This window comes from Erinaceus europaeus, chromosome 8 (assembly GCF_950295315.1).
Source record: "Erinaceus europaeus chromosome 8, mEriEur2.1, whole genome shotgun sequence".
Classification (NCBI taxonomy): Eukaryota; Metazoa; Chordata; class Mammalia; order Eulipotyphla; family Erinaceidae; genus Erinaceus; species Erinaceus europaeus.
This window is the reverse complement of record NC_080169.1, coordinates 18,608,775-18,635,048: the sequence shown is the minus strand read 5'-3', so window position 1 is coordinate 18,635,048 and position 26,274 is coordinate 18,608,775. Positions and strand designations below refer to the sequence as shown.

Sequence of the window (26,274 nt, the reverse complement as noted above, 5' to 3'; positions counted from 1 at the left end):
TATCCAAAAGCCAAACTGGGAAATATTTTGTAATTCCATGCTGCCCTAAACCAAAGTTATAACTCAAGGAGCCGGAAGTAAGACAGCAAAAAAGTTCTTCACAGCACACAGGATAAAATGGAGTGGGGGAGGTGCGTAAACAGATTTTCTTATAATACTTTAGAAGCTGGTAGGATAGGGATCGTCTTCGTCTGCAGGAGAGTGTCCTGCACAGAGCACAGGGTTCAAGAAAACTGTATTTTTTTTTATTGATTAAGTGGACACACGCACGCGTAAAGGTTAAGAGCGATGCATTTCTGACACAGCATTAACTCTCAGCCTAAAGGCGAGCGCCGGAGTCCTTTGCTGGATCAAGGTCACACTTCAAGACCCCACTCACTCGGGGTCGGTTCAGACAGAAGAGGGTCGGGACGCGCGAGGAGGACCCCAGAGAGGGCGACAACCGAGGCACGGGAGGGGACACGCCCAGATCTCAGCCAGCTCCCCCGAATGACCTCTCAGTGAAGCAGAAGGGTGATGCATGCCCACTGCCAAGACGGCCTGCACCTGGGAAATGAAGGAGCCCAAGGGTTGGAGAGCAGAGGCCGAAGAGGGTGCGGGGCTAGGAAGAGGGGCCCAGGCCCATCTGTCAGGACAGAGGTCCCAGGGGTCCCAGGGACAGAACACGGGGAGGGACCTAGGGGAAGCCGCCATTATACAGTTCTCCCTACCTTGCAGACCCCCGCAGACTCCAGCCCCTCAAATCCTACCTGCCACACGCCCTGAGGTTGGATGCGGTGCTCCCCTAAGATGTGAATCAACCAAAGCTGCAAGCATACACGCGTGAGCCGGGGAGCGCATGCGCCAGAGACTCCAGCCTCCACGTGGCCGGGAGTCGCACGGAGACTACAACTCCCAGAATGCCGAGCGCAGCCGCCGGGGAGTTCTTTACCCGCGGGTCCGGGGTTGCCCGGAGAGGTGCGTGCGGCGCTCGTGTGCAGTTCTGTTTTCCCAAAGGCCGCTGCAAAAAAAAAAAAAAAAAAAAGACGTGAACTATGTCGTCCCTGGTCAGAAGAGTGATCAGCACCACGAAAGCCCCAGCGGCCATTGGTCCCTACAGGTAATGAGGCAGGTGGGAGCGCGGACGGACCCTGTTGAGGGTCCCTCCAGGGGTGAACTCCGGGGCGGGTTTTTGAGGCTGATCCAGACTCGCCCCCACGATCACTCGAGCGAACTGAAGCAAAAAGGCGAGGGGACGCGGGGTGGGGGTGGGGTAGGAGCCCGGGGGCACCTGTCCTCACCATCACCCCCCCCCCCAACTTGCTGCTGCCTCTCTGCGGGAAAACCCAGCTAGTCCACATACTTTCTCCACTTACGGCCTTTCTGGTTTTGTAGCACGTACTTTGGCAGACAGACAGACGTAGGTAGGCAACTGGTCCCTATTCAGGTAGCTGTTTTGTAAATGTCATTGTAAAAATAAAAGCCTGTAGCGCAGCAGGTTAAGCACACGTGGCGCAAAGCACAAGGATCCCGGTTCGAGCCCCCGGCTCCCCACCTGCAGGGGAATCACTTCACAGGCGGTGAAGCAGGTCTGCAGGTGTCTGTCTTTCTCTCCCTCTCTCTGTCTTCCCCTCCTCTCTCCATTTCTCTCTGTCCTGTCCAATGACTACATCAACAACAACAATAATACCTACAACAACAATAAAAACGACAAGGGCAACAAAGAGGAAAATAAATAAAATTTTAAAAATAAATAAATAAAAAATAAAATCCTATTGGCATAAAAAATCAACAACTCATATATATATATATATATATATATATAAATTCCATATTCAGTTTTTATTTATTTTTACTATACTGACAAAAGTAGTGCAGCCATCACCACCATAACAATTCAGAGCATTTTCCTCACATATACATCCCAAAGAGGAAACCCTGTTAGACCTTTTCTTGTCACGCTGGCCGCCCCAGTCCCTGGTTACCACTAATTTATGTTTGATCTCTATGGATTTGCTTGCTATGGACGTTTCTGATAAATGGAATCCTAGGGTATGTGGTCCTTTGTGGCAGACTTCTTTCATTTAGTATAATGTTTGGAACTTATCTTAATTCAAAGGAATAAGCCCCATCCGCAGATGTGACTGTCCTGGCAGGAACAGTTCTTCACAGAAATAGTTAAGAAATCCCAGCACATAGAAGGATACATTGTAATGTTTATTATGTATTGCTTGTGTTTGTTTTCCTCCAGCAAAACCAAATATAAATCACAGATCAAGTTATTTCTCTAAGATTACCTGGCATGCACTAGATGTAGATGAGTCAGAAATTCTGCTCTGTACACTTACTTATCCCCGCTGTCAGAAGTGTTGTTAAGTAGGAAGCTTAATTCCTTTTATTAGAAAAGTATTTTCTTAAAATGTCTGTATTGAAATATTTTTCCTTTTGAAAATGGATAGTGTCTTTTCACAGTTTGAAAAAATACTTTAACAGATATGAGTACCAGCTATAAGTCAAGCAAGAAGGCAGGGTGAAGGGAATACAAGAATGAATAAAAATTATCCATTATGAAAGAAATTCACACATGAGGGGTGGGAGTAGAGAGAAAAAAAAAAACATTTAATTTAGTGCGTGTTACATAGCAAACACCATGACAACCAACTTTCTCTAAGTTTGAACCCTTCTTTACCAAATAATAGTAAGTGAAGTTCAAAGTGAAGTTGTCCAGGGTCAAATAGTCTGTAAGTAACGGTGTTTGATTTGAGCTTTTCTATAGCACACTACCATAAAAAGTAACACGTGACAGAGCAGTAGTAATTTTCGAAGAGTTAGAAATAAAGTGCTGGGCAGGGAAGATAGCGTAATGGTTAAGTAAAAAAGCTTTCATGCACTGCCAGAGGCTCTGGGGTCTCAGCTTCAGTCCCCAGCACCACTATAAGCCAGAGCTGTTCAGCGCTCTAGTCTCTTCTCTGTAGCTCCTCCCTATCTCTCTCAGCCTGCCTCTCTCTCTCTGTCTCTCTGTCTCTCTCTCTCACTAAGGTAAAACAAAACATTTAGAGAGAGGGGAGTGGGAGTGAGAGTACTTGAGGCTCAAGGAAAAGATGGTGATTCAAAAGAAGAAAAGAGATTGTACTTTGGGGCAGAGGAGACAAAAAAATTCAGAAGTTTCCTTGTAAGAGATAAGTCCTTGAGCTGGATTTGAAGGTTGGGTTTACCATTATAATACTGTTGCAATCTTTTATACTTAAATTAATCTTCAACTGTTAAGTCATAGAGTGAAGAACATTCAAGATAGAGACTAACCTGAGATGACGTAATGGTGGAAGAATACACACCATTAAGATATATCCCTATTTTTTTCATTTATATTTATTTATTTTCCCTTTTGTTGCCCTTGATGTTCTTTATTGTTGCTGTAGTTATTGTTCTTGTTATTGATATCGCTGTTGTTGGATAGGACAGAGAGAAATGGAGAGAGGATGGGAAGACAGAAAGAGGGAGAGAAAGAGAGACACCTGCAGACCTGCTTCACCGTCTGTGAAGCAACTCCCCTGCAGGTGGGGAGCCAGGGGCTCGAACCGGGATCCTTATGCCGGTCCTTATGCTTTGCGCAACATGCACTTAACCGCTGTGCTACCGACCAACTCCCTGATATATCCCTATTATGAGACAAATACGGTACAGCAAAAATGTAAGAGAAAGTAGCATACTGAAAGTATATATATATTTATACACACACATATATATTTATACCTTTCCAAACCTATATTTAGCTTTGAGTGGTGCTGTCCCATTAAGAAGTTTTATGTTCACAGAGAAAGGTATGTTGGCTTTAAAATTCTGCATTTATATTAATGTCACTATAAATACCAGTGGTAGTAATTTTTACACAGTCTTGCTAAATACTAGATGATTAAACTACTGAGTTAACACATTACATATAGTAACGTAGCTTGTTCTCTCTAGAGGATACCTCAAATGTTGACTGTTAGTGTTGGATTCAGGCCGTAAATTCTACCTGGGATTGGTGATCTGGCTAATACTTTGAAATATTTTGGGTTGTGGTCCAGGAGGTGGCGCAGTGGATAAGGCATTGAACTATCAAGCATGAGGTCCTGAGTTCAATCCCTGGCAGAGTGATGTCTGGTTCTTTCTTTCTCCTATCATTTCTCATGAATAAATAAATTAAATCTTTAAAAAAAAAAGAGAGAGAGAGAGACATCTGTCTTGGTATCAATGCGGAAATAACAAGATTTTTTTTTTCTTATTCATTTTATCTTCCCTGTACTATGTTTGGAACTTGTCATAAAAAAATTTTTTTTTAAAAAATCCCCGTGGTTTGGGAGGTGGTACAGTGGATAAAGCATTGAACTCTCAAGCCTGAGGTTCTGAGGGAAAAAGAGAGAGAATATCAGCTCATTGTTTTAGATCACTTTATGGGGGAAATAGTGATTTACAAGATCATTGTTGTCACAAGTATACAGTTTCAGATCTCCCCACTATTAAGTGCTAGCACACCACACTCTCCACCAGCTTGTTATCTTCACTCACCATAGGGTGCTGGGTCCCCACCCCCTTCCCACCCTCCACCACCACCCCTGTTAGAGCCCTTGGATCTTCTGCAATAGACCATTGTTAAAGTTTCACCTTGTATTTTCCTTTTTATTTTTTTAAGGGACTATTTATTAACCAAAGTGAGAGGATACAGAGCCAGAACATCCTTCTGGCACATAAAATTGACCTTGGAACCACATGCTTGCAAGGCCAGCAACATAACTACTCTGCACCTTTTTTTTTTTTTTTCCACCAGGTTATCACCAGAGCTTAGTACCTGCATGATGAATCAACTGTTCCCAGCAGCCATGGTCATCTTTCTTTCTTTCTCTCTTTCTTTCTTTCTTTTCCAATTTGATAGGACAGATAGAAATTGAGAAGAGGGAGGAGAGAGAGAGACAGACAGACAGACACCTGCAGACATGCTTCACCACTCACAAAGCTCCTCCCCCCCACAGGTGGGGTCCAGGGGCTTGAGCCCAGGTCCTTGAACGTGGTAATGTGTGTGTTCAACCAGGTGCACCACCACTCACCCCCTCAGAAGCACCTTTACTTTGCTTCTAAAGTCCCACTTATGACTAAGAGCACCTAGCATTCATCAATGGATATTTTTTTTAATATTTATTTATTCCCTTTTGTTGCCCTTGTTGTCTTATTATTTATTATGTTGTAGTTATTGTTGTTGTTAATTGTTGTTGTCGTCATTGTTGAATAGGACAGAGAGAAATGGAGAGAGATGGGGAAGACAGAGAGGGGGAGAGAAAGGTAAGACACCTGCAGACCTGCTTCACCGCTTGTGAACTGACTCCCCTGCAGCTGGGGAGCTGGGGGCTTGAACCGGGATCTTTACGTCGGTCCTTGCACTTTGCACCATGTGCGCTTAAGCTGTTGAGCTACCGCCTGACTCCTTATTGGATATATTTGAAGACTCATTTGGAAATGAGATTTTGTGCATGGAGTTTGTACTGGGCAAACTTTGAAAATTCTGGGTCTTCTCCAGGAACTTTGCAATTGTGTTGAACTTTCATTTCTTGGCACTGGGATGGATTAGCAGTTGTTGCTAATTAGCTCAGCTCAGCACATTTCAGGAATTTCATCATCCAGGTGCTATCACATTGGCTCCCATTTTGCTGGTACAGCATCCAGGTAGTGACACTTTTTGTTACTTTCGTTTGCTTTCCCACCAGTTTTATCACTCTGATTCTATGCCTGCATGTGTCCTCTATCCCCAGTTTTATTTATTTATTCATTCATTCTTTAGAGAGAGAATGAGAGAAAGAGAGGGAGAGGCAAAGAGAAAAGAGTTATAGAAGCAGTGCTACTCTGCTCTTGAATTTTCCCCTATGCAAATGTTCCCATGGTGGTAGTTGGGGGCTTGAACCTGGATCCCCAGGCAACGCACGGTGCACGGTGTGTGTTTTATCAAGGTGAGCTGTCTCCTCACCCCTTTCACAGAACTTTGTGACTGCAGTTCACATGACTAGATTATGATATGAGAAGTATTACTTTTGAAAGTGTTATTACTCTTTGATGTGGAAGCAGAATTATAGACTTTTAAAGCTTCTAGAGATTAATGACTTGTCTATAAATAGTAAGTTTTTTTTTTTTTTGCCAAAGTACTACTGTCAACCTTCTAAATATTCTTGTGAACAATATTGTTGTAAATGACATCCAAAAAATAAGGCATTTATCAATGCCAAGGCAAAAAATAAGGAGTGGAAGCAAGGCATTTATACTTTTGCAAAAGGGCGTGCCGCAGCAGCTTACCTCTCCTCACCACTCCCATCTTTTATACCTGACGCAGAACTGTCTTCTCAGTCCCTGGGCTGGGCTTCAGAGCTCACAGTCTCCCTGTTGTCTAAATAAAGGAAGGAGAAAAAGAGTCTGAGGGTCTCTGCTGGAGCATTAGCAAGCACTGCAAGGAACTATTATCTGACCTAAAGAATACAAAACTACTGGCCACAGGTGGTCATACATAACAATTTATAAAAAGAATTTTTGTAATAACCAGTTGTTTTATTTGTGTCCCTTTTAAGAGAAGACCTAACTATCTCTTACAAATATCTTTACTATTTTATTTAAAAAAAAAAAGGGGGGGCCAGCATTCTACCAAAATCAGTCTACAATTTCAGTGCAATTCCTATCAAAATTCCAGTGGCATTTTTTAAAAAGTATTTTATTTATTTTTGAGATTCAGAGAGAGAAAGACACATAGAAACACCAAAGCACTGCTCAGCTCTGGCTTATGGTGGTGCTGGGGATTGAACCTGGGACTTCAGAGCCTCAGGCATGACAGTCTTTTGCTATCTACCCCCGCCCTCCAGTGGCATTTTTAAGCAAATTGAACAACTTGTCCAAAAATTTGCTTGGAACCTCAAAAGGCTATGAATTGCCACAGCACTTCTGAGAAAAAAAGGAAAAATATGAAGTTAATCACACTCCCCAATTTTGGTTTATATTACAAAGCAATAGTAATCTAGCATAGTACTAGAATAAAAATGGACACTTAGATCAGTACAGCAGAACTAAAAACTCTGAAATGAGCCTACACACATAGTATCACCTAATATATGACAAAGAGTCTAAAACCATTCAGTGGGGTAAAGTTCTCTTTAACACATGGTGCTGGGAAAATTGGGTAGCACATGTAGAAAAGTGAAACTAGACCACGACCTAACACCATACACAAAAGTCAAATTGGAATGGACTAAAGATCTGTATATTAGACCAGAAGCTCTAAAATCTACAGAAGAAAATGTTGGTGAAACTTTGCAGAACCTTCATATCAAACATATATTTGGAGACTTAACCCACTAGGCATGGGAAATGACACAAGAGTAAATAAATGGTATTACATGAAACTAAAAAGCTTCTACACATCAGAAGAAAACTACACAAGGATAACCAGGCAACTGAGTTATCCTTAGGAGAAAAATCTCTGTACATCAGACAAATGACTGATAACAAACATCTATATAGAATTATATAGAATTGGTACAGATCAACAAAAGAAGCAAAAATTACACAATAAAAAAGTGGGCCAAAGAACTAAACAGTTTTCTAAAGAAGAAACACACAAAGCCCACAGACACATGAAGAAATACTCCACTAGAAAAATGCAAATTCAAACTACACTGAGAGACCGACCATCTCACACCTGAGAGAATGGCTTCCATCAACAAACCAGAAAATGACAGGTGTTGGAGAAGTTATGGAGAAAAGGGAACTCTGCTACATTGCTGGTGGGTACAGTCCCTTTGGAAGACTGTATAGAGAGTCCTTAGACAAATAAAAATCAAGTACCTTATGATCCAGCAATACTACGCATAGGCTTTTATCCAGTGGATACTCAAGCACTAATTCAAAGGGACATATGCACCCCTATGTTCATAGCTGCATTATTCGCAATAGCCAAAAAGTGGAAGCAGCCTAAATGCCCATCCACAGATGACTGACTAAAGAAGTTATGGGATGGGGAGTCGGGCGATAGCGCAGTGGTTAAGTGCACGTGGCCCAAAGTGCAAGGACTGGCATAAGGATCCTGGTTCGAGCCCCTGGCTCCCCACCTACAGGGGAGTCACTTCACAGGTGGTGAAGCAAGTCTGCAGGTGTCTGTCTTTCTCTCCCCCTCTCTGGCTTCCCCTGCTCTTTCCACTTCTCTCTGTCATATCCAACAATGACGACATCAATAACAACAGCAACAATAAAAACAACAAGGGCAACAAAAGGGAAAATAAGTAAATATAATAAAAAAATTTTTAAAAAGAAGTTATGGGATACATATTCCATGGAATACCACTCTGCAGTCAAAAAAGATGATATTGTGCCCTTTGGGATAAAATGGATGGAATTGGAGGTGATTATGCTTAGCAAAGTAAGTAAAGAGATGAAAGACAACTACCAGATGGTTTCACTCATATGTGGAATATAGAAATTTGATTTATATGAACTTGCAAAAAAAAAAAAACCCAAACAAAACAGAAGCAAGCAAACTAAGACTTGTGAGAACTATGGTGGTTATCTTCAGGATGTTGGGAGGATGAGGACACAGAACTTTGGTGGTGGGTGTGGTGTGGAACTATACATTGTAATCATATAACAAACTATGAATAACAGGTTTTATATATATATATATATATCCAACCAATGACCCAATTAAAAAAAAATAGGGGCCAAGTGGTTGCACACTTGGTAGAGCAGACACATTACTATGCACAAGGACCCAGGTTCAAGTCCCTGGTCCCCACTTGGAGGAGGAGAGTTTCATGAACTGTGAAGCAGTGTTGCAAGTGTCTCCCTTTCTCTCTCCATCTCTACTTCCCCTCCCCCTGTCAATTTCTCTGTCTTTGTCTAATAAATAAATGTTTCTTTTGAATAATTCACATAGATCAGATGGCCTCAGTGTCAGGCCTTAAAGCCAGTCCCCCCCCCCCCCCCCATGCTCCATTGCTTGATGCTATGGTCTATTTACATCACCATTGGTTAGAACCTTTGCAACAGCTGCTATGGAAGCTTTCTACCTTTGGCTCTTTTCTTCACCCCCTCTCCTAGCCATTTCCTTTTCCCACTTGCCACTTCCGGTTTCTAAGATATAAAAAGCGTTGCCTCTGATCAATAAAGGCATTGCATTGCGTTCCTGCTCAGCCACAAGTTCCTGGTCTCTTCTCCGGAGATGCTAGCCCGGCACCTCAGGAGATTGGTATTTTTACTTTTCTGAGAATAAGGGACTGATTGGTGGTACACCTATAGAGTGTGCCTGCTACCATACCCAAGGACCCTGGTTCAAGACCGCATCCCCATCTGGAAGCTTCATGAACCATAGAGCAGTGCTACAGTTGTCTGTCTCTATCTCCTAAATAAATAAATGAGTAAATTATTTACTGAGAACAAATAAGTTTCTTTTTACTATCATAAAGTTTCTGATCAACACTACATAGAGACTTAGTTTTAAATATGACTTGTTGAAGATACTTTGTGAAGTCCCTAGCCTGGTCCTACATAGGACAGCTAATAGAGACTTAACTGGTGACACAATTGAATCCCAGTAAAGCTTGCACTTGAACAAACTAGGTACTTATCTGTTTGTAGAGCAGGATGAATGCCACGTAGTTGATAGTTCCTAGACTTTCTGAGTAGTTACTTAAAAAAAAAATATATATATATATATATATATATATATATATATCGGGAGTCAGGCGGTAGGTAGCTCAACGGGTTAAGCGCAAGTGGTGCAAAGTACAAGGACCGGTGTAAGGATCCCAGTTCGAGCCCCTGACTCCACACCTGCAGGGGAGTTACTTCACAAATGGTGAAGCAGGTCTGCAGGTGTCTATCTTTATTTACCCCATCCAAATGGAATTTAAGCCACCAAGTTCTATGTTAAACACAATCAAGTTTGTGTTATGTCTATTTTACCACAGTTTTTTTAACAAAGGGGGATGTGCTAGAGTCTTTCCTAGACATGAGGTCCTGAGTTTAACTCCTGATCCACATGTGCCAGAGTGATGCTCTGATTTGTTTTCCCTTGTTAATAAATCTTTAGTCCAAAATCTAATACATTTCCTTTAAAGTTGATTTGTTTGACTCACCTCGGGTCTCACTGTAGCTTGTTCTTTTCTTTCTTTTCTCCCTCCCTTCCTTTCTTTCTATTTTATTGGGTAAGATAAAGAGAAATTGAAAGAGGAGAGAGAAGTGTCCCCCACAGGTGGTAACCAGGCGCTCCACCCTGGTATTTGCACATGGGAACGTGAGCGATGAGCTGGACGCACCATGGCCAGGCCCTCTCTCGTTCTTTTTCTTGTCATTTTTATCCTAATTCTGAGTTTGAGCATCTTCAAAAAGAGTCTGTTTCACAACAAGGTTCTGTTCCAAAAGTAAGCACCGCAGGGGACTGGTTATGCAAACAGACTTGTGCTCCCAGGTTCATCCCCAGCACCACCTTAAGCCAGAGAGATGAGCAGTGCTCTGGTAAAAAATAAATATGTAAGGGAGTCATGTTAAGTGCGGGTTAAGCACAGGTGGTGCAAAGTGCAAGGACCTGTGTAAGAATCCCGGTTCGAGCCCCCGGCTCCCCACCTGCAGGGGAGTCACTTCACAGGCGGTGAAGCAGGTCTGCAGGTGTCTATCTTTCTCTCCCCCTCTCTGTCTTCCCCTCCTCTCTCCATTTCTCTCTGTCCTATCCAATAACAATGACATCAACAACAGTAATAACTACAACAATAAAATAACAAGGGCAACAAAAGGGAATAAATAAATATGTAAATAATTAAATATGTAAATAAATAACAACAAGTCACTATAGAAATAAAGTACATGTTAGCCTTAGTGACCCTTCAACAAGAGGTGATAGTGGGATGCAAATTGGTATGGCATTTTGTTGTTTTATAGCTTCACTAAATTTTATAGAAAATTCATTCAAGTGCAGAGCTCCAGGAGTTTTGATAAATGTATGATCCTATATCCACCACCGCAGTCAAGATTTAGAAACTTCCATTCCTCCAAACTCCTTGGTACCTTTTGTGGTAAATTTTCACCCTGATCCCTGGCCCCAATGCAGCTATTAATCTACATTTATTTATTTATTTATTTGTTTGTTATGTATTTATCTTGCCTCCAGAGTTATCACAGTGCCTGCACTACAAATCCATTGCTCCTGGCAGCTATTTTCCTCACTACCCCCCCTCCTGACGCCACCCCCACATTGTTGCTGTTGGATAGGACAGAGAAATTGAGAGAGGAGGGGAAGACAGAAGGGGAGAGAAAGACACCTCAGACCTGCTTCACTTCTTATTTATTTATTTATTTATTCCCTTTTGTTGCCCTTGTTTTATTATTGTAGTTATTGTTGCTGTCGTTGTCATTGGATAGGACAGAGAGAAAGGGAGAGAGGAGGGAAAAACAGAGGGGGAGAGAAAGACACCTCAGACCTGCTTCACCTGAAGTGACTCCCCTGCAGGTGGGGAGCCGGAGGCTGGAACCGAGATCCTTGAGCCCATCCTTGTGCTTGGCATTATGTACGCTCAACCCAGTGCCCAGTACCCGGTCCCCTTAATCCACTTTCTGTTGCCATTCTTTTTAAGAATTTCATATAAATGAATTCAAATAAAATACAGCCTTCTGTTGCGTGTGAGGTTTTTTTTTGTCTTTTGTTATCACAAATAACACCGTTCTTTCAGCATTAAGTTTTCTCTTGGGTAATTGCTTAGGGGAAGATTGCTGGACTGTATTAAGTGTATAAGGTTTTATAGAAGCACCAAAATTTTCCAGATAGCTGTACTGTTTTTGCATTTGAAGGTTGAAGTTGCTCCACATCTTCACCAACACTAATTATTTTTCAGTGATACATTGTTTGGTTGTGTCTTTTTACCAGAGCACTGCTCAGTCCTGGTTTATGGTGCTGTGGGGAATTGAACCTGGGCCTTCAGAGCCTCAGGCATGAGAATCGTTTTGCATAACCATTATGCTATCTACCTCTGCCCTTTCAATGATGTATTGTGTGTGGTGATACATTACTGTGGTTTGCTGCCCCAGTATGGTTCCGTAGCCCCCATGTCCACCTGGTTGATTCCAAATTATATTCCTCCATGAGGATAATTTCTGGAACCATCCGTTCCACCCCGGTTCCATGGCTGCCAGTTCTTAGCAACATCGCCCCGCCAGATATTCGTCGGGATGCGGCATCATCTAAGTTCATTTCCCACGTCTACGCTCGACCGGACCTGCCAATATACGCGGATATCTTCGCCCACCCTGTCCAACGCTTGACGTCTCGTCACCCAATCTGGTCCCCTACGCCTACACTGAACTTCTCTGTTCCAGTCTCTTGGAAACAGAGCTGGCAGTCAGCTGAGGTAAAGAACAAACACCTCATCACAGACCCCTGCAAGCGTCAACCCGGCTTTGACCTAGCACGTTATGACTGGGCCCTCCTCAATCGCTATCGAACAGGCCATGGCCGGTGCGCCGCTATGTTCCATCGCTGGGGAGCCAGAGACGACCCGAACTGCCCCTGCGGCTCCAGACAGACTATGACCCACATAGTCAACGACTGCCACCTCTCCAGATTCAAAGGAGGTCTCGAAACTTTACATCAGGCTCAACCTGACGCTGTTGACTGGCTACAGAAGAAGGGCAAACGCTAGAAGAAGAACTGTGGTTTGCATTTCTGTACTGACACATAGTGTTGAACACTAGTTCATGTAGTCTTTGGCTTGTTTTGTTTATTTGTTTTACCAGAACACTGACCAGTTCTGGTTTATGGTGATGAGGGGGATTGAACCTGGGACCTTGGTGCCACAGGCATGAGAGTCTCTTTGCATAACCGTTATACTAACTACCCCACCCTACCTTTTATCTTGTATATCATCTTTTATGAAGTATCATGTGCCTGTGTTGTTAAAATATAAACACAAATGAGAGCAGAGGGGCACACTCCATAGCCCCTCCCAGGTTTTACACCAAATGTTAGAAATAGGAGACACTAAATGAGACAAGTAGAGTCAGGTGTGTTCATTTAGGACCGGTTGAATTAGTAGCCTAGGGAGAGCTTGTAAAGTGCAGCTAGTGAGGGAGAGGGGGAGGCTGAGGAGCCCCTGCCAGGATCAGAGAGAAGCCCGCCCTGGAACAGGCTGATGAACCTTATAAAGGGTCTTGGTGGGGGTCGGGCGGTAGCCTAGCGGCTTAAGCGCACGTGGTGCAAAGCGCAGGGACCCGTGTAAGGATCCCAGTTCGAGGACCTGGCTCCCCACCTACAGGGGCGTCACTTCACAGGCGGTGAAGCAGGTCTACAGGTGTCTTTCTCTCCTCCTCTTCTGTCTTCTCCTCCTCTCTCCATGTCTCTCTGTTCTATCCAAAAACGAATGACATCAACAACAATAATAACCACAAGGCTACAACAATAAGGGGGAGGGGGAGGGAAAGTGGCCTCCATGAGCAGTGGATTCATGGTGCAGGCACTGAGCCCAGCAGTAACCCTGGAGGCAAAAAAAAAAAAAGGGTCTTGGCTATTTATTTCTGGCACAGGAAGGGTCACAGGATTTATGACCCATTTAGAGATGTTTCTGGTCAGGTGTGTCCATTGTAGGCAGAAGTAAATCTGACTGCATGGGCAAGGGGTCTGCTTGTTCTCAGCATGTCTCGTTCAATCTGTCTCAGCAAGATCAGTTCTTTCCTGAAAGTAGGGGGTCAGCCTCAGCATATTTCCTTCATATATTTTTATTTATTTTTTAAAAGGACCTTGTACTCTTTAGCTTATGTCACTGTGTCACCTATATTTTTAATTGAGTTGTTCATCTTCCTTTTATTTACTTATAAAAGTTCCCTTTTGGGGAGCCGGGTGGTAACAGCAGATTAAGCACACATGACGCAAAGTGCAAGGACCGGCCTAAGGATCCTGGTTCAAGCCCCCGGCTCCCCACCTGCAAGGAAGTCTCTTCACAAGCGGTGAAGCAGGTCTGCAGGTGTCTATCTTTCTCTCCCACTCTCTGTCTTCCCCTCCTCTCTTCCTTTCTCTCTGTCCTGTCCAACAATGACAACATCAATAACAACAAGAAAACAACAAAAGGGAATAAATAAATAATTTTTTAAAGTTCCCTTTTTGCTGCCAGGAATTCACATAGGCTTCACACCCTATCAGTTCTACCACTCCTGGCAGAGTGAATCTTTTTTTTCTCTCTCTCTTTCTTTTTTAAATTTCCTTTCTTTTTCCTTAATTTATTGGATAGAGACAGCCAGAAATTGAGGGAGGGGAGACAGAGAGGGAGAGAGACAGAGAGACACCTGCAGCCCTGCTTCACCACTTGCAAAGCTTTCCCCTACAGGTGGGGATCGGTGGCTCAAACTGGGGTCCTTGCACATTGTAACGTATGCACTCAACAAGGTGTGCCACTACCCGGCCCCTCTTTTATTGTTGTTGGAATTAATGGTTTATAGTAAACAGTAAATACAATTGTTGGTACATGTGGAACATTTCTCAGTTTTCTGTAAAACATTCTGACCCTCCCGTCCTCTTCCACCTCACCTTTTTTGTTTAAATATATTCTGTGCTCTGTGTATCCTAGTAAAGAAATCTTTCCTCAGTGAATTACATATTACATGCTGTACTTACACATTATATTTTTGTCCATTTCAGTCAAGCTGTGTTGGTCGGCAAGACAGTTTATGTTTCGGGACAAGTCGGTATGGACCCCTCAAGTGGACAGCTTGTGCCAGGAGGGGTGACAGCAGAAACCAAACAAGTAAGTCATTTCCACATTTTAGTTCCTAGCTTGACAGCTTTTTCATATTGATGAGTGCTAAGATCTATTGGGCTTATTTTTTTTTAGATATTCACAAAGATTTAAGTCAGTTTTTTGCAGTATGAAAAATGTAGCATATAGAGAACTGAAACACATGAACTTGTAAAAATAAATAAAAGAAACAGTCTTTATTTGTGAAAACTGTTAGGATGGGGTCAGGGAGACTGGGCAGAGAGCTTTTATAATGAGTGTGGAGTGGAACTGTACCCCTAAATCGTATAATCTTGTAAACCACTAATGATAATTTTTTAAAGATTTTATTTATTTATTAGTGAGAAAGGAGAGAGAGAGGAAGAGAGAGAGAGAGAAAGAGAAAGAAGCAGACATCACTCTGGAACATGTGCTACCAGGGATTGAACTCAGGACCTCATGCTTGAGAGTCTAGTACCTTAGCCACTGCGCTACCTCCCAGACCATGTAAACCACTAATAATAATTAAAAAAAAAAAAAAAAAAAAAACACTAAAAAAAGAGACAAGAGAAAATGGGAGATTTGATGACTCATTTAACACACACACACACACACAGGTTCCACCTTTTTTTTTTTTTTTTTTGCCTCTAGGGTTATTATTGGGGCCCAGTGTCTGCACTAGGAATCCACTACTTGTGGAGGCTATTTTTTCCCTTTTGTTGCCCTTGTTTATCGTTGTTGTTATTGTTGTTGTTGTTGTTATTGCTGTCATTGTAGTTGGATAGGACAGAGAAATCAAGAGAGGAAGACAGAGATGGGGAGAGAAAGATAGACACCTGCATACGTACTTCACCATATGTGAAGCAACCTCCTCTGCAGGTGGGGAGCTGGGGGCTCGAACTGGGATCCTTACTCTGGTTTTTGCACTTTGTATCATGTGCGCTTAACTCACTGTACTACCACCCTGCCCACAGGTTCTACCTTTTTATCACTCATTATAGGTGACTGTAAACCTCAGTTATTAAAATCAGATACACCTTGCTGTTTATACATGGATTGGGAAGTTTTCTTATCAGGTTCATTGACCCTTAATCAAAAAAATATTTAGCTCCAATACAGAAGTAAAAATCAGCATTTGGGGGACTGGCCAGGTGGGATTTGAGCCCCTGCTCCCTCACACAGGGGGGAAGATTCCTGAGCCATGATGTATATCTGTGTGTGTCTTTCTTTCACCCTGTCTCTCCTTCCATTCTCAATAGCTCTCTGATCTATCAAGTAGAAAGAAAAAAATGGTCACCAGAAATGGTAGATTTATAGTGAATGCCGCAGCGAGAACTCCGGTGGCAATAAAAATAAAAACTAAAATAAATAATAAAGTAATTTAAAAATCAGCATTAAGGGGATGCACTGGGTTAACACATATAGTCCTGAGGACAAAGTGAGACAAAATGGTTAATGAACAGGAACCAAAAAGTAGAAACAGAGCAGATGAGCTTGGCGACCAAAGGGTAGAAGAAAAATCAGAAGTCTATTTTAGGCATGTTTCTTGGGGCCCACAACAATGGTAGTTTTTACTAGAGTGTGATAGCTAGGAAGAAGTTGGATAAAAATGTCTGAGAAAATGATGTCCCAGTAGGGAAAAGGGCTAGAAAGTTGGAGTAGGGTAGAGAGTAGCTCCCATTCTTTTTTTTTTTTTTTTTTTTTTTTTTAATTTATTTTTTTTATTTAAGAAAGGATTAATTAACAAAACCATAGGGTAGGAGGGGTACAACTCCACACAATTCCCACCGCCCAATCTCCATATCCCACCCGCTCCCCCGATAGCTTTCCCATTCTCTATCCCTCTGGGGGCATGGACCCAGGGTCATTGAGGGTTGCAGAAGGTAGAAGGTCTGGCTTCTGTAATTGCTTCCTCGCTGAACATGGGCGTTGACTGGTCGGTCCATACTCCCAGGTAGCTCCCATTCTTAAGGCAGCACCCAATCTAAGTGAGCTGTTTTACTAGCCCCGTGGAGTGTTTTCATTTTTTTCCTCCCTCCCCACCCCCATGAAGTGTTTTTAAAAAACAAAATGGGGCTGGGAGTATGGATCGACCTGCCAACACCCATGTTCAGCGGGGAAGCAATTACAAAAGCCAGGCCTTCCACCTTCTGCATCCCACAATGACCCTGGGTCCATACTCCCAGAGGGATAGAGAATAGGAAAGGTATCAAGAAAGGGGATTGGGTACAGAGTTCTGGTGGTGGGAATTGTGTGGAATTGTACCCCTCTTATCCTCTGGTCTTGTCAATATTTCCATTTTATAAATATTTTTTTAAATGGGGAATGCAATTCTAATCCTTTAAATAACACTAACTAGGGAGTCGGGCAGTCGCGCAGGTGGTTAAGCGCAGGTGGTGCAAAGTACAAGGACCGGCAGAAGGATCTCGGTTCGAGCCTCCAGCTCCCCACCTGCAGGGGAGTCGCTTCACAGGTGGTGAAGCAGGTCTGCAGGTGTCTATCTTTCTCTCCCCCTCTCTGTCATCTCCTCCTCTCTCCATTTCTCTCTTTGCTATCCAACAACGATGACGTCAATAACAACAATTAAAACTACAACAACAATAAAACAGTAAGGGCAACAAAAGGAAATAAATAAATATTAAAAAAAAGAAAAAATAACACTATAATTTCACACATTTACTGAATAACTCTGTATCCAAAGCTAGAGAGCAGCACACATATACAGACATATACATACATCCAACATTTACTTGTATTGCCATTAGAAACTAATGGGAAAAAATCAGATCCATGTACTCTGTAGGAAGGGCACACAGCTCAAAGGTCTGTGTTTCCTGAACTGCAGTTCTGATGCCTAGTGCTTACCAATTCAGACTTACAGAGTTAGGAAGCCCACAAATTCTTCCTGCTTTAGCTTTATAAATATTGACTTTGTGGAGATCTTCACACATTAAAGACTTCAACCCAATATTAGTACATAAGATCACAACTTTGTATTATGTCTCAGGGAAAAAAAAAGAAAAACCCTCATTCATTCCACTAAAGAAGTACCAAGAAGCATTTCTCTTGTATAGGTCAACTAGAAAGTGTGCAGTGTTCTAGAAAGGGAGAGTTTTCCTGCAACATAAGCTATTTAAGAGGAAGGTATTAGTAAAGAAGATTCATTGAATCGAATGAAAGCTCAATACAACTTCAATGCCTTAGACTTTTTTTTTTAACTTGGTTCACAGGCTCTTAAAAACATGGGTGAAATTCTGAAAGCAGCAGACTGTGACTTCTCTAATGGTGAGCAACTTGGTAGTGCGTCACATTTCCGATTGCTCTTTGCCTTTCTGAAAATCCCTGGCACCTAACATTATGGCATGCTCTGGTTTTCTTGGGTTTTTCAATTAAGGATTTTATTTCTTGAGTGTATACATACTCTTTTTTTTTTTTCTATTACAGTGTTCTCTTTTCCATATTCAATATCATCTTATTAGAGGAATTTTCATTTACAGGATTGTTGGTGTCATAAGGGTACGTTTCCACATTTCCTCAAGACAGATGTCAGTACATTTCACCTTATATTTCTTTTTTTTTTTTTTTCCTTAAAATTATTTGTTTTTCTCAGCTCTAGCTTATGGTAGTACTCGGGTTTGGTGGCCTCAGGCATGAAAGTCTTTTTGTATAGTCACTGTGTGAACTCCCAACCCCTTTAATGTATTTTAATTGTAATGCAATTTTAATTGTATTTTAATTGTTTTAATTAAGATAGTCATGGAACCATGTACTTTTTTCCTAGGCAAAAAAGCAGACCAGGTCAGCTAATATTAATGTATATGTCTTCCAGTGGTGAAAACAACTGTTTTGCTGGCTGACATAAATGACTTCAATACTGTCAATGAAATCTACAAGCAGTGTAAGTAAATTGGTTTTATTCTTATTTTTTTTCTTTACAGAGAAATTAATCAGATTATCCTTAAAATTTTTTTATTATCTTTATTTACTTATTAGATAGAGACATACAAAGTTTGAGAAGAGGGGAGAGAGATAAAAAGGGTTAGAGATGGGGCTGGGTGGTGGTGCACCTGGTTGAGCGACATGTTACAGTGTGAAAGGACCAGGGTTCGAGTCCCTGGCCCCCACCTGCAGGGGGAAAGCTTTGTGAGTGATGAAGCAGGGCTGCAGGTGTCTCTCTGTCTATCTCCTCCTTGCCTCTCTATTTCTGGCTGTTTCTATCCAATAAATAAAGATAATTTTAAAAAATTCTTTTTAAAAGGGATAGAGACAGAGAGACACCTGTAGCACTGCTTCACCACTTGTGAAGCTTCCTTCCATTGTAATATGTGCACTCAGCCAGGTGCATCACCACCCAGGCCCAATCATATTATACTTAATGTGTGTCCATTATTAATTATGAGTGACAGGGGACACACACACACACACACAACATGCACACATTATAGATCTCCTAAAAGAACTGGTGTGATTGGAAGCTTATAGTATATCACCAAGAGATAGGCCCAAGACATTTCATTGGATTCCCTACATTAATATATATATATATCAGTTTTTCAGGGGTTAGGCAGTGACACACCTGGTTAAGCACTCACATTACAGTGCACAAGGACCCAGGTTCAAGCCCCTGGACCCCACCTGTAGGGGAAAAACTTCATGAGTGGTAAAGCAGGTGTCTCTCTGTCACTATCCAATAATAAGTAAATTAAAATATTAAAAGGGGGGGACCAGGTGGCTGTTCACCCAGTTAAGCACACACATTACAATGCACAAAGATAATGGTTCAAGCTCCTAGTCCCCACCTTCAGGGGAAAACTTCACAAGTGGTGAAGGAGGGCTGCAGGTGCCTCTCTCTGTCTCTCTACCTCCCCTTCCTCTCTCAATTTCTCTCTGTCTCTATCCAATAATAAATAAGTAAATAAATAGACATGTATATATGTGTGTGTGTATGTGTGTGTGTGTATGTGTATATATATATATATATATATATATATATATATATATATATATATAAAGTCAATTTTCCTAAAGTTTAATTTTTCAAACTCCATAGACCTTTCTCATTTATTTTAAATTTTATTGATTTATCTGATGAGCTAGAAAGAAATTGGGGGGTAGAGAGACATTGCTTCACCGCTTGTGTACCTTACCCCTTGTAGGTAGAGACTGGGGACATAAACCTGGGTCCTTGTGCATGGTAACATAAGCACTCAACCAAATGTGCCACTGCCTGACCCCTCTTCTTTTATTTTATTTTCTTACTTTATGATCTAATTATCTTCTCACCCGTCTCTCACAGAACTATTAGATAGTGGAATAGTTGCTTAACATTTCTGTGCTTTGGTTTCTTCACATGCAGAATGGTCATGGAGCCCTGTAAGATAGTGGCAGTACTTAAATGAGTTAATACAGCATTACTGAACACACTAGAATATGTACTGCTATGTTGTGAACAACCAACATTTATTTTAAATTTTTACTTGTTCTTATGAGCGAGACCAGAGTCTGCTCTGCCATTTGTAGTGCTTGGTATCTAACCTGGTGTCTCAGGGATGCAAACTGTATATTCTACCCACTTACTCACCTCCCAGCTGCTCCATTACTATTATTAACATCACTGTCCTGGTGGGGAAATGGGTATCCCTACCACCTGGTGAGACTGAGACAAGAGCATCATTCCTTATTCTCTCTTAAACAAATGGGTTGAGAAAAATCACAGTTGGCAGAGAAAGTACCTGCTAACATTGATGAAAATGGGGTGCTGTTCCCTATTTAGATAGCTATTTTGCAAATGACACTTGAAGAAGAAAACCCCATTGGCATCAAACAAGATCAAAATGTTAGAGTATATGTCTCCTCACTGGTTTTCAGAAAACTAATCTCTGAATATTGTTACTTCAGGGGGAAGAACCTTAGCCAGATGCAGGGACCCTGGACCCTGAGATCCATTGTGTCTCAGGGTTGAGAGAGAAAAAAATAACTTCAGACACCAAGCTGATGATCTGAAGAGATCTAGAGGGACACACACAAGATATCCCGAGGCAGGACGGTGTCCAGTGAGCAACCCGACCGGAACACTGATGAGAATATTGATAGAATCATGCATGACATCATCAAGGAACTAGGAAGGTCAAAGATATTTTTAAGTGAATATATATCAGAGAGTAAATGTCAAGGTACAAATAACAAGTAGTTTATGTATCATGTAGAAAAGTCAGAATGGTTCAAGTCCCCAGCTCCCCACCTGCAGGGGAGTCGCTTCACAGGCAGTGAAGCAGGTCTGCAGGTGTCTGTCTTTCTCTCTCCCTCTCTGTCTTCCCCTCCTCTCTCCATATCTCTCTGTCCTATCCAACAACAACGACATCAATAATGACTACAATAGTAAACAACAAGGACAACAAAAGGGAATAAGTATTTTTAAAAATTTAAATAATCATTTTTTTTAAAAAAGAAAGGTCAGAATATATTTCTCATAGGAAACCATCAGAGTGCAGGTAGGTGTGTTGAAAACTTAACTACACTTGCCATTGTCTAAATGGCCCTGTAAGATTGTGGATTGTAAGATTGTACCTAATGTCACTACATTAGGTACATTTCCTTGATATCCTAAGAAATACTGGGTTTACTGGGTCATCCTATATACAGTGCCCACACTCTCAGGGAAAATGCCAGTCTTCAGAGTTCATGGGGTAATTGTATGTTGCTATTATGTTTGGCCTCTGGGTCTATTATAGTTTAACTTATGACTTATTCCAGACCTCTGCCCCACAAGGTAGGAGTTAAAGGACAGCCTCATGGTATTTTTAGACAACCAAGTGTACCTGGTAAAAACAAGTAGGCATGTTCTTACAAACATGAAGGTATAGATAAAGAACCTGTAGGATTTCTAATGATAATAAATATCAGGAAGTCTGGGTCAGGAAACTCTTCAACAAGATTATTGATTGTGCAGTGTAAGTGAATAATACAGTGTCTAAAAACTAAAATGACATTTTTAAAATTTAGATTTCAAGGATTATTTTCCTGCTAGAGCTGCATACCAGGTTGCTGCTTTGCCCAAAGTAAGTTTTACTTTAACTAATGGACACAGTTTTACATCTCTACATTGGTTTCTGAATAAAACTAAACACGGTGGAAGGAAATGTTTTAAAAGAAAAATACTTCCTGCTTTCCAGAGACATAAAATCTAAAATGAAACATCCAGTACTGTATGCATGGGGGAAAAAATGAAAGAGATTTTGAACTTTTTACTTAAAAATTAAGACTATACAACAAAACCCGAGTTGTGAGAACAGGTAAAATAACAGTCGTACTGTTTTGATGTTTCTAGGGGGTGGTACATTGAGCTAAGTTCTTAACTTCTAAGGAAAAATTTCACTTGGCCATTTTATTTTATTTATTTTTTATTTCTTTATTGGGGAATTAATGTTTTACATTCAACAGTAAATACAATAGTTTGTTCATGCATAACATTCCCCAGATTCCCATTTAACAATACAACCCTCACTATTTCATTCATCATTTTTCATGGACCTGTATTCTCCCCACCCACCCACCCCAGAGTCTTTTACTTTGGTGCGATACGCCAATTCCATTTCAGGTTCTACTTGTGTTTTCGTTTCTTGTTTTTATTTTTTATTTATTTTTTTTTATTTTTTATTTAAGAAAGGATTAATTAGCAAAACCATAGGGTAGGAGGGGTACAACCCCACACAATTCCCACCTCCCAATCTCCATATCCCACCCCCTCCCCCGATAGCTTTCCCATTCTCTATCCCTCTGGGAGCATGGACCCAGGGTCATTGAGGGTTGCAGAAGGTAGAAGGTCTGGCTTCTGTAATTGCTTCCCCGCTGAACATGGGCGTTGACTGGTCGGTCCATACTCCCAGTCTGCCTCTCTCTTTCCCTAGTAGGGTGGGTCTCTGGGGAAGCTGAGCTCCAGGACACATGGTGGGGTCTTCAATCCAGGGAAGTCTGGCCGGCATCCTGATGACACCTGGAACCTGGTGACTGAAAAGAGAGTTAACATACAGAGCTAAACAAATTGTTGAGCAATTCTGATCTTGTTTTTCAACTTCTGCCTGAGAGTGAGACCATCCCGTATTCATCCTTCTGTTTTTGACTTACTTCACTCAACATGATTTTTTCAAGGTCCACCCAAGATCGGCTGAAAACGGTGAAGTCACCATTTTTTTACAGCTGAGTAGTATTCCATTGTGTATATAGACCACAACTTGCTCAGCCACTCATCTGTTGTTGGACACCTGGGTTGCTTCCAGGTTTTGGCTATTACAAATTGTGCTGCCAAGAACATATGTATACACAGATCTTTTTGGATGGATGTGTTGGGTCACTTGGCCATTTTATATTTTTTTAAAATCTACACCTTATATAATATAACAATAAAGTAAATAACACGTATTTCCATTCTTATTTTTTTTAATATTTATTCCCTTTTGTTGGGTTTTATTGTTGTAGTTGTTATTGATGTCGTCATTGTTGGATAGGACAGAGAGAAATGGAGAGAGGAGGGGAAGACAGAGAGGGGAAGAGAAAGACAGACACCTACAGACCTGCTTCACCACCTATGAAGCGACTCCCCTGCAGGTGAGGAGCCAGGGGTTCGAACCAGGATCCTTATGCCGGTCGTTGTGCTTTGCGCCACGTGTACTTAACCTGCTGCGCTACCGCCCAACTCCATTCTTATTTTTATTTATTTAGTTTTGCCTCCAGGGTTATTGCTGGGGCTTGGTGCCTGCACTATGAATCTACTGCTCCTGTGACCTTTTTTTTTTCCAGATAGGACAGAGAAATTGAGAGAGAATAGGAAGATAGAGATGGGGAGAGAAAGACACCTGCAGACCTGCTTCACTGCTTGTGAGGCAACTGCCCTGCAGGTGGGGAGCCGGAGACTTGAACTGTGCGGGTGCTTGCGCTTCATATTATGTGCACTTAGCCCAGTGTGCTTCTGCTCAACTCCCTATTTCAATGTTTTTTGTTTTTTGGGTTTTTTTTTTTTTTTTTTGCCTCCAGGGTTATCTCTGGGATTTGGTGCCTGCACCAATCCACTGCTCCTGGAGGCCATTCCCCCCCCCCCCGCCCATTTTTTATTATAGACAGAGAGAAATTGAGAGAGGAGGGGAAGACAGAGAGGGAGAGAGAAACACAGACACCTGCAGACCTGTTTCACACTTGTGAAGCAACTCCTCTGCAGGTGGGGAGCCGGGGACTTGAACCAAATCCATATGCTGGTCAGTGTGCTTCTTGCTGTGTGCACTTAACCCGGTGTGCTATGGCCTGGCCCCTATCTCAGTGTTCTTTTTTTTTTTTTAATTTTTATTTATTTATTAATGAGAAACATAGGAGGAGAGAAAAAGAGCTAGACATCATTCTGCTACATGTGCTATCGGGGATTGAACTCAGGACCTCATGCTTGAGAGTTCCATGCTTTATCCACTGCACCACCTCCTGGACCACTATCTCAGTGTTCTAATCTAACTGAAAGCCTTCCTGTGCCCCATAACCATGGAATATTCGTACTTCTGAATAATCGACTCTAATTCACTTCTAGTTAATGATTTTCCCTGGTAAATGGTACTATCTTTTCTTTTATTGTTACTTGAAATGATTGATCTCATCAAACTTATTAAGGTGTTTGATGTTGTAGAGCTCTGAACTTGGAATCACAAGACATGGGTTTGAACCACTGCCAGTTAGTTCACAGGACTAGTTTGGAAAGTATTCTAACCTTCAGCGTGAGATTCTGTGAAATGAGAAAGCACACTTGCCTAGCAGAACTTCTGTGATAATCACATGAGCTAATGGATGCCAATACGCTTTACATGTGTCACTAAACTGTTTACTCCCCCCCCCTTTTGAAATGTGTAATATTAAAAAATGCTGTCTATGGATAGCTTACTAGGTAGAGCTCATGCCTTAGCATGCATGAAAGGCTCTACATTTCTACCCTGGGACCACATGGAAGCGCTATAGGTGGTAGATTGGTATCCTGTTTCTCTGTGTCTCGTGCTCCTTCCCCCACCCCTACCCCCACTTCTCTAAGTAAAAGTAATGGAAAGATTGGGCCAGGAAGCCACTCAGCAGCATTACACTCCTTCAGGGCCCTGAGTTTAAGGGGCGGGGGGGGGTGGGGGGGCAGAGAAGAGATGTTGTATTGCATTGAATACATTTCTAATAAGTATGATGGAAGTCTCTGAATTTGTAAAATACAACTTGCTTTATTATTTTTCCTTACAGGGAAGCCGTGTTGAGATTGAAGCCATTGCTATTCAAGGACCTTTCACATCGATGTGACTTAGTGTGCCCAGTGTCCTTTAGTGGAGAATTTTAATAATACTCTCAAATTCACATCTTAATTTTTATAATTGATGTTGAAAAAAAAATCGAAACTATCTTACGTTAGTATAGAAATAACATTAGTATGGATAAATGAATACTAACTGAAGGCTAGATGATGAATACAGTGACAATTGCTTTAAATTAAACCTGAGCACACTCATATTACTGACTGTGAAAAAGAGGCATTCAAATGCCATTGCCAAAATAAAAGTCAAGGGGAAAGAACACGTAAGGATAATAAGTTGCTACTTCTGAAACATGATAAAAACCACACTTCATGCAGTTAAATCCTGCTGACTTAGTGAAATGAAATACTTAGTTCTTAAGTCAGATAGGTGACTCAAGTGTTGAAGTTTGGATAGTAAGAGGTAAAAGGTGAAGAAAATGGACCAAAATTTTGTGTAGATATTTTTCTAATGACAATAAAATAGCATCTGATTTTCCTTGGTGTTCTCTCATTTTCTAACAGTTTATGCATTCAAGTACATGATCGGTACCAGGGGTTAGCACGCACACACACACACACACACACACACACACACACACACACGGACCTGGTTTTAACTCCATAGGACCACGTAGGGGCATTGTGCAGTGCATCAATGCATCAATGGGAAGTCTCTTTCTATTATTTGGAAATAAAAAAGGAGCGAGTCAGGGCTGGATGGGGCACATAGGTTAAGCACACACATTGTGCACACGGACCTCAGCTGGAGTCTTTGTTCTCCTTTGAAGGGGGGACGCTTCAGGAGCCGTGAAGCAAGTACCGCAGGTGTCTCTGTCTCTCTGCCTTTGAAGACTAACTGAAGGCTAGATGATGAATACGGTGACAATTGCTTTAAATTAAACCTGAGCACACTCATATTACTGACTGTGAAAAAGAGGCATTCAAATGCCATTGCCAAAATAAAAGTCAAGGGGAAAGAACACATAAGGATAATAAGTTGCTACTTCTGAAACATGATAAAAACCACACTTCATGCAGTTAATTCCTACACTAATGCAGTTAAATCCTACTAATCCCTCCCCTTGTCAATTTCTCTCGGTCCTATCAAAGAAAAAAGAGAGAGCAAAACTATATAAAAGAAAAAATTTCTGCCAGAAGCAGTGGATTCATGGTGCAGGCACCAAGCCCCAGCAATAATACTACAGGCAATAAAAATAAAATAAAACAAAAATA

General features: G+C 41.6%; 2 protein-coding genes across 3 annotated transcripts in view; one reads left to right on the top strand and one right to left on the bottom strand.

Annotated features, from left to right (window-relative positions):
* The window catches only part of POP1 (POP1 homolog, ribonuclease P/MRP subunit), a 40,063-nt gene extending 39,223 nt beyond the window's left edge, over nt 1–840 (bottom strand). The window contains exon 1 of the mRNA XM_007532323.3: nt 750–840. Within this exon, the coding sequence (XP_007532385.2) occupies nt 750–840 (91 nt within the window). The remainder of the gene's footprint in view (nt 1–749) is intronic.
* On the top strand, nt 824–25,537 carry RIDA (reactive intermediate imine deaminase A homolog). Of its 2 annotated transcripts, XM_007532745.3 has the most exons (6): nt 931–1,099; nt 14,663–14,768; nt 17,969–18,023; nt 18,568–18,636; nt 21,741–21,796; nt 24,993–25,537. In XM_007532745.3, exons 1-6 carry the CDS (start codon nt 1,035–1,037, stop codon nt 25,047–25,049), a joined length of 408 nt encoding a protein of 135 aa, XP_007532807.1. In that variant the 5' UTR covers nt 931–1,034; the 3' UTR covers nt 25,050–25,537. The 2 variants fall into 2 exon arrangements, with proteins under 2 accessions (XP_060051986.1, XP_007532807.1); XM_060196003.1 differs by lacking the exon at nt 17,969–18,023 and having other exon boundaries at nt 824–1,099.
* Nucleotides 25,538–26,274: the final 737 nt, after the last annotated feature.

Excerpts from the sequence above, each read along its gene's own strand:
- RIDA (XM_060196003.1), top strand. The coding sequence starts at position 839 with ATGCGCCAGAGACTCCAGCCTCCACGTGGCCGGGAGTCGCACGGAGAC. Across the intron at positions 18,637-21,740 it reads CAATGAAATCTACAAGCAGT|ATTTCAAGGATTATTTTCCT; the intron begins GTAAGTAAATTG and ends TTTAAAATTTAG. Across the intron at positions 21,797-24,992 it reads AGGTTGCTGCTTTGCCCAAA|GGAAGCCGTGTTGAGATTGA; the intron begins GTAAGTTTTACT and ends TTTTCCTTACAG.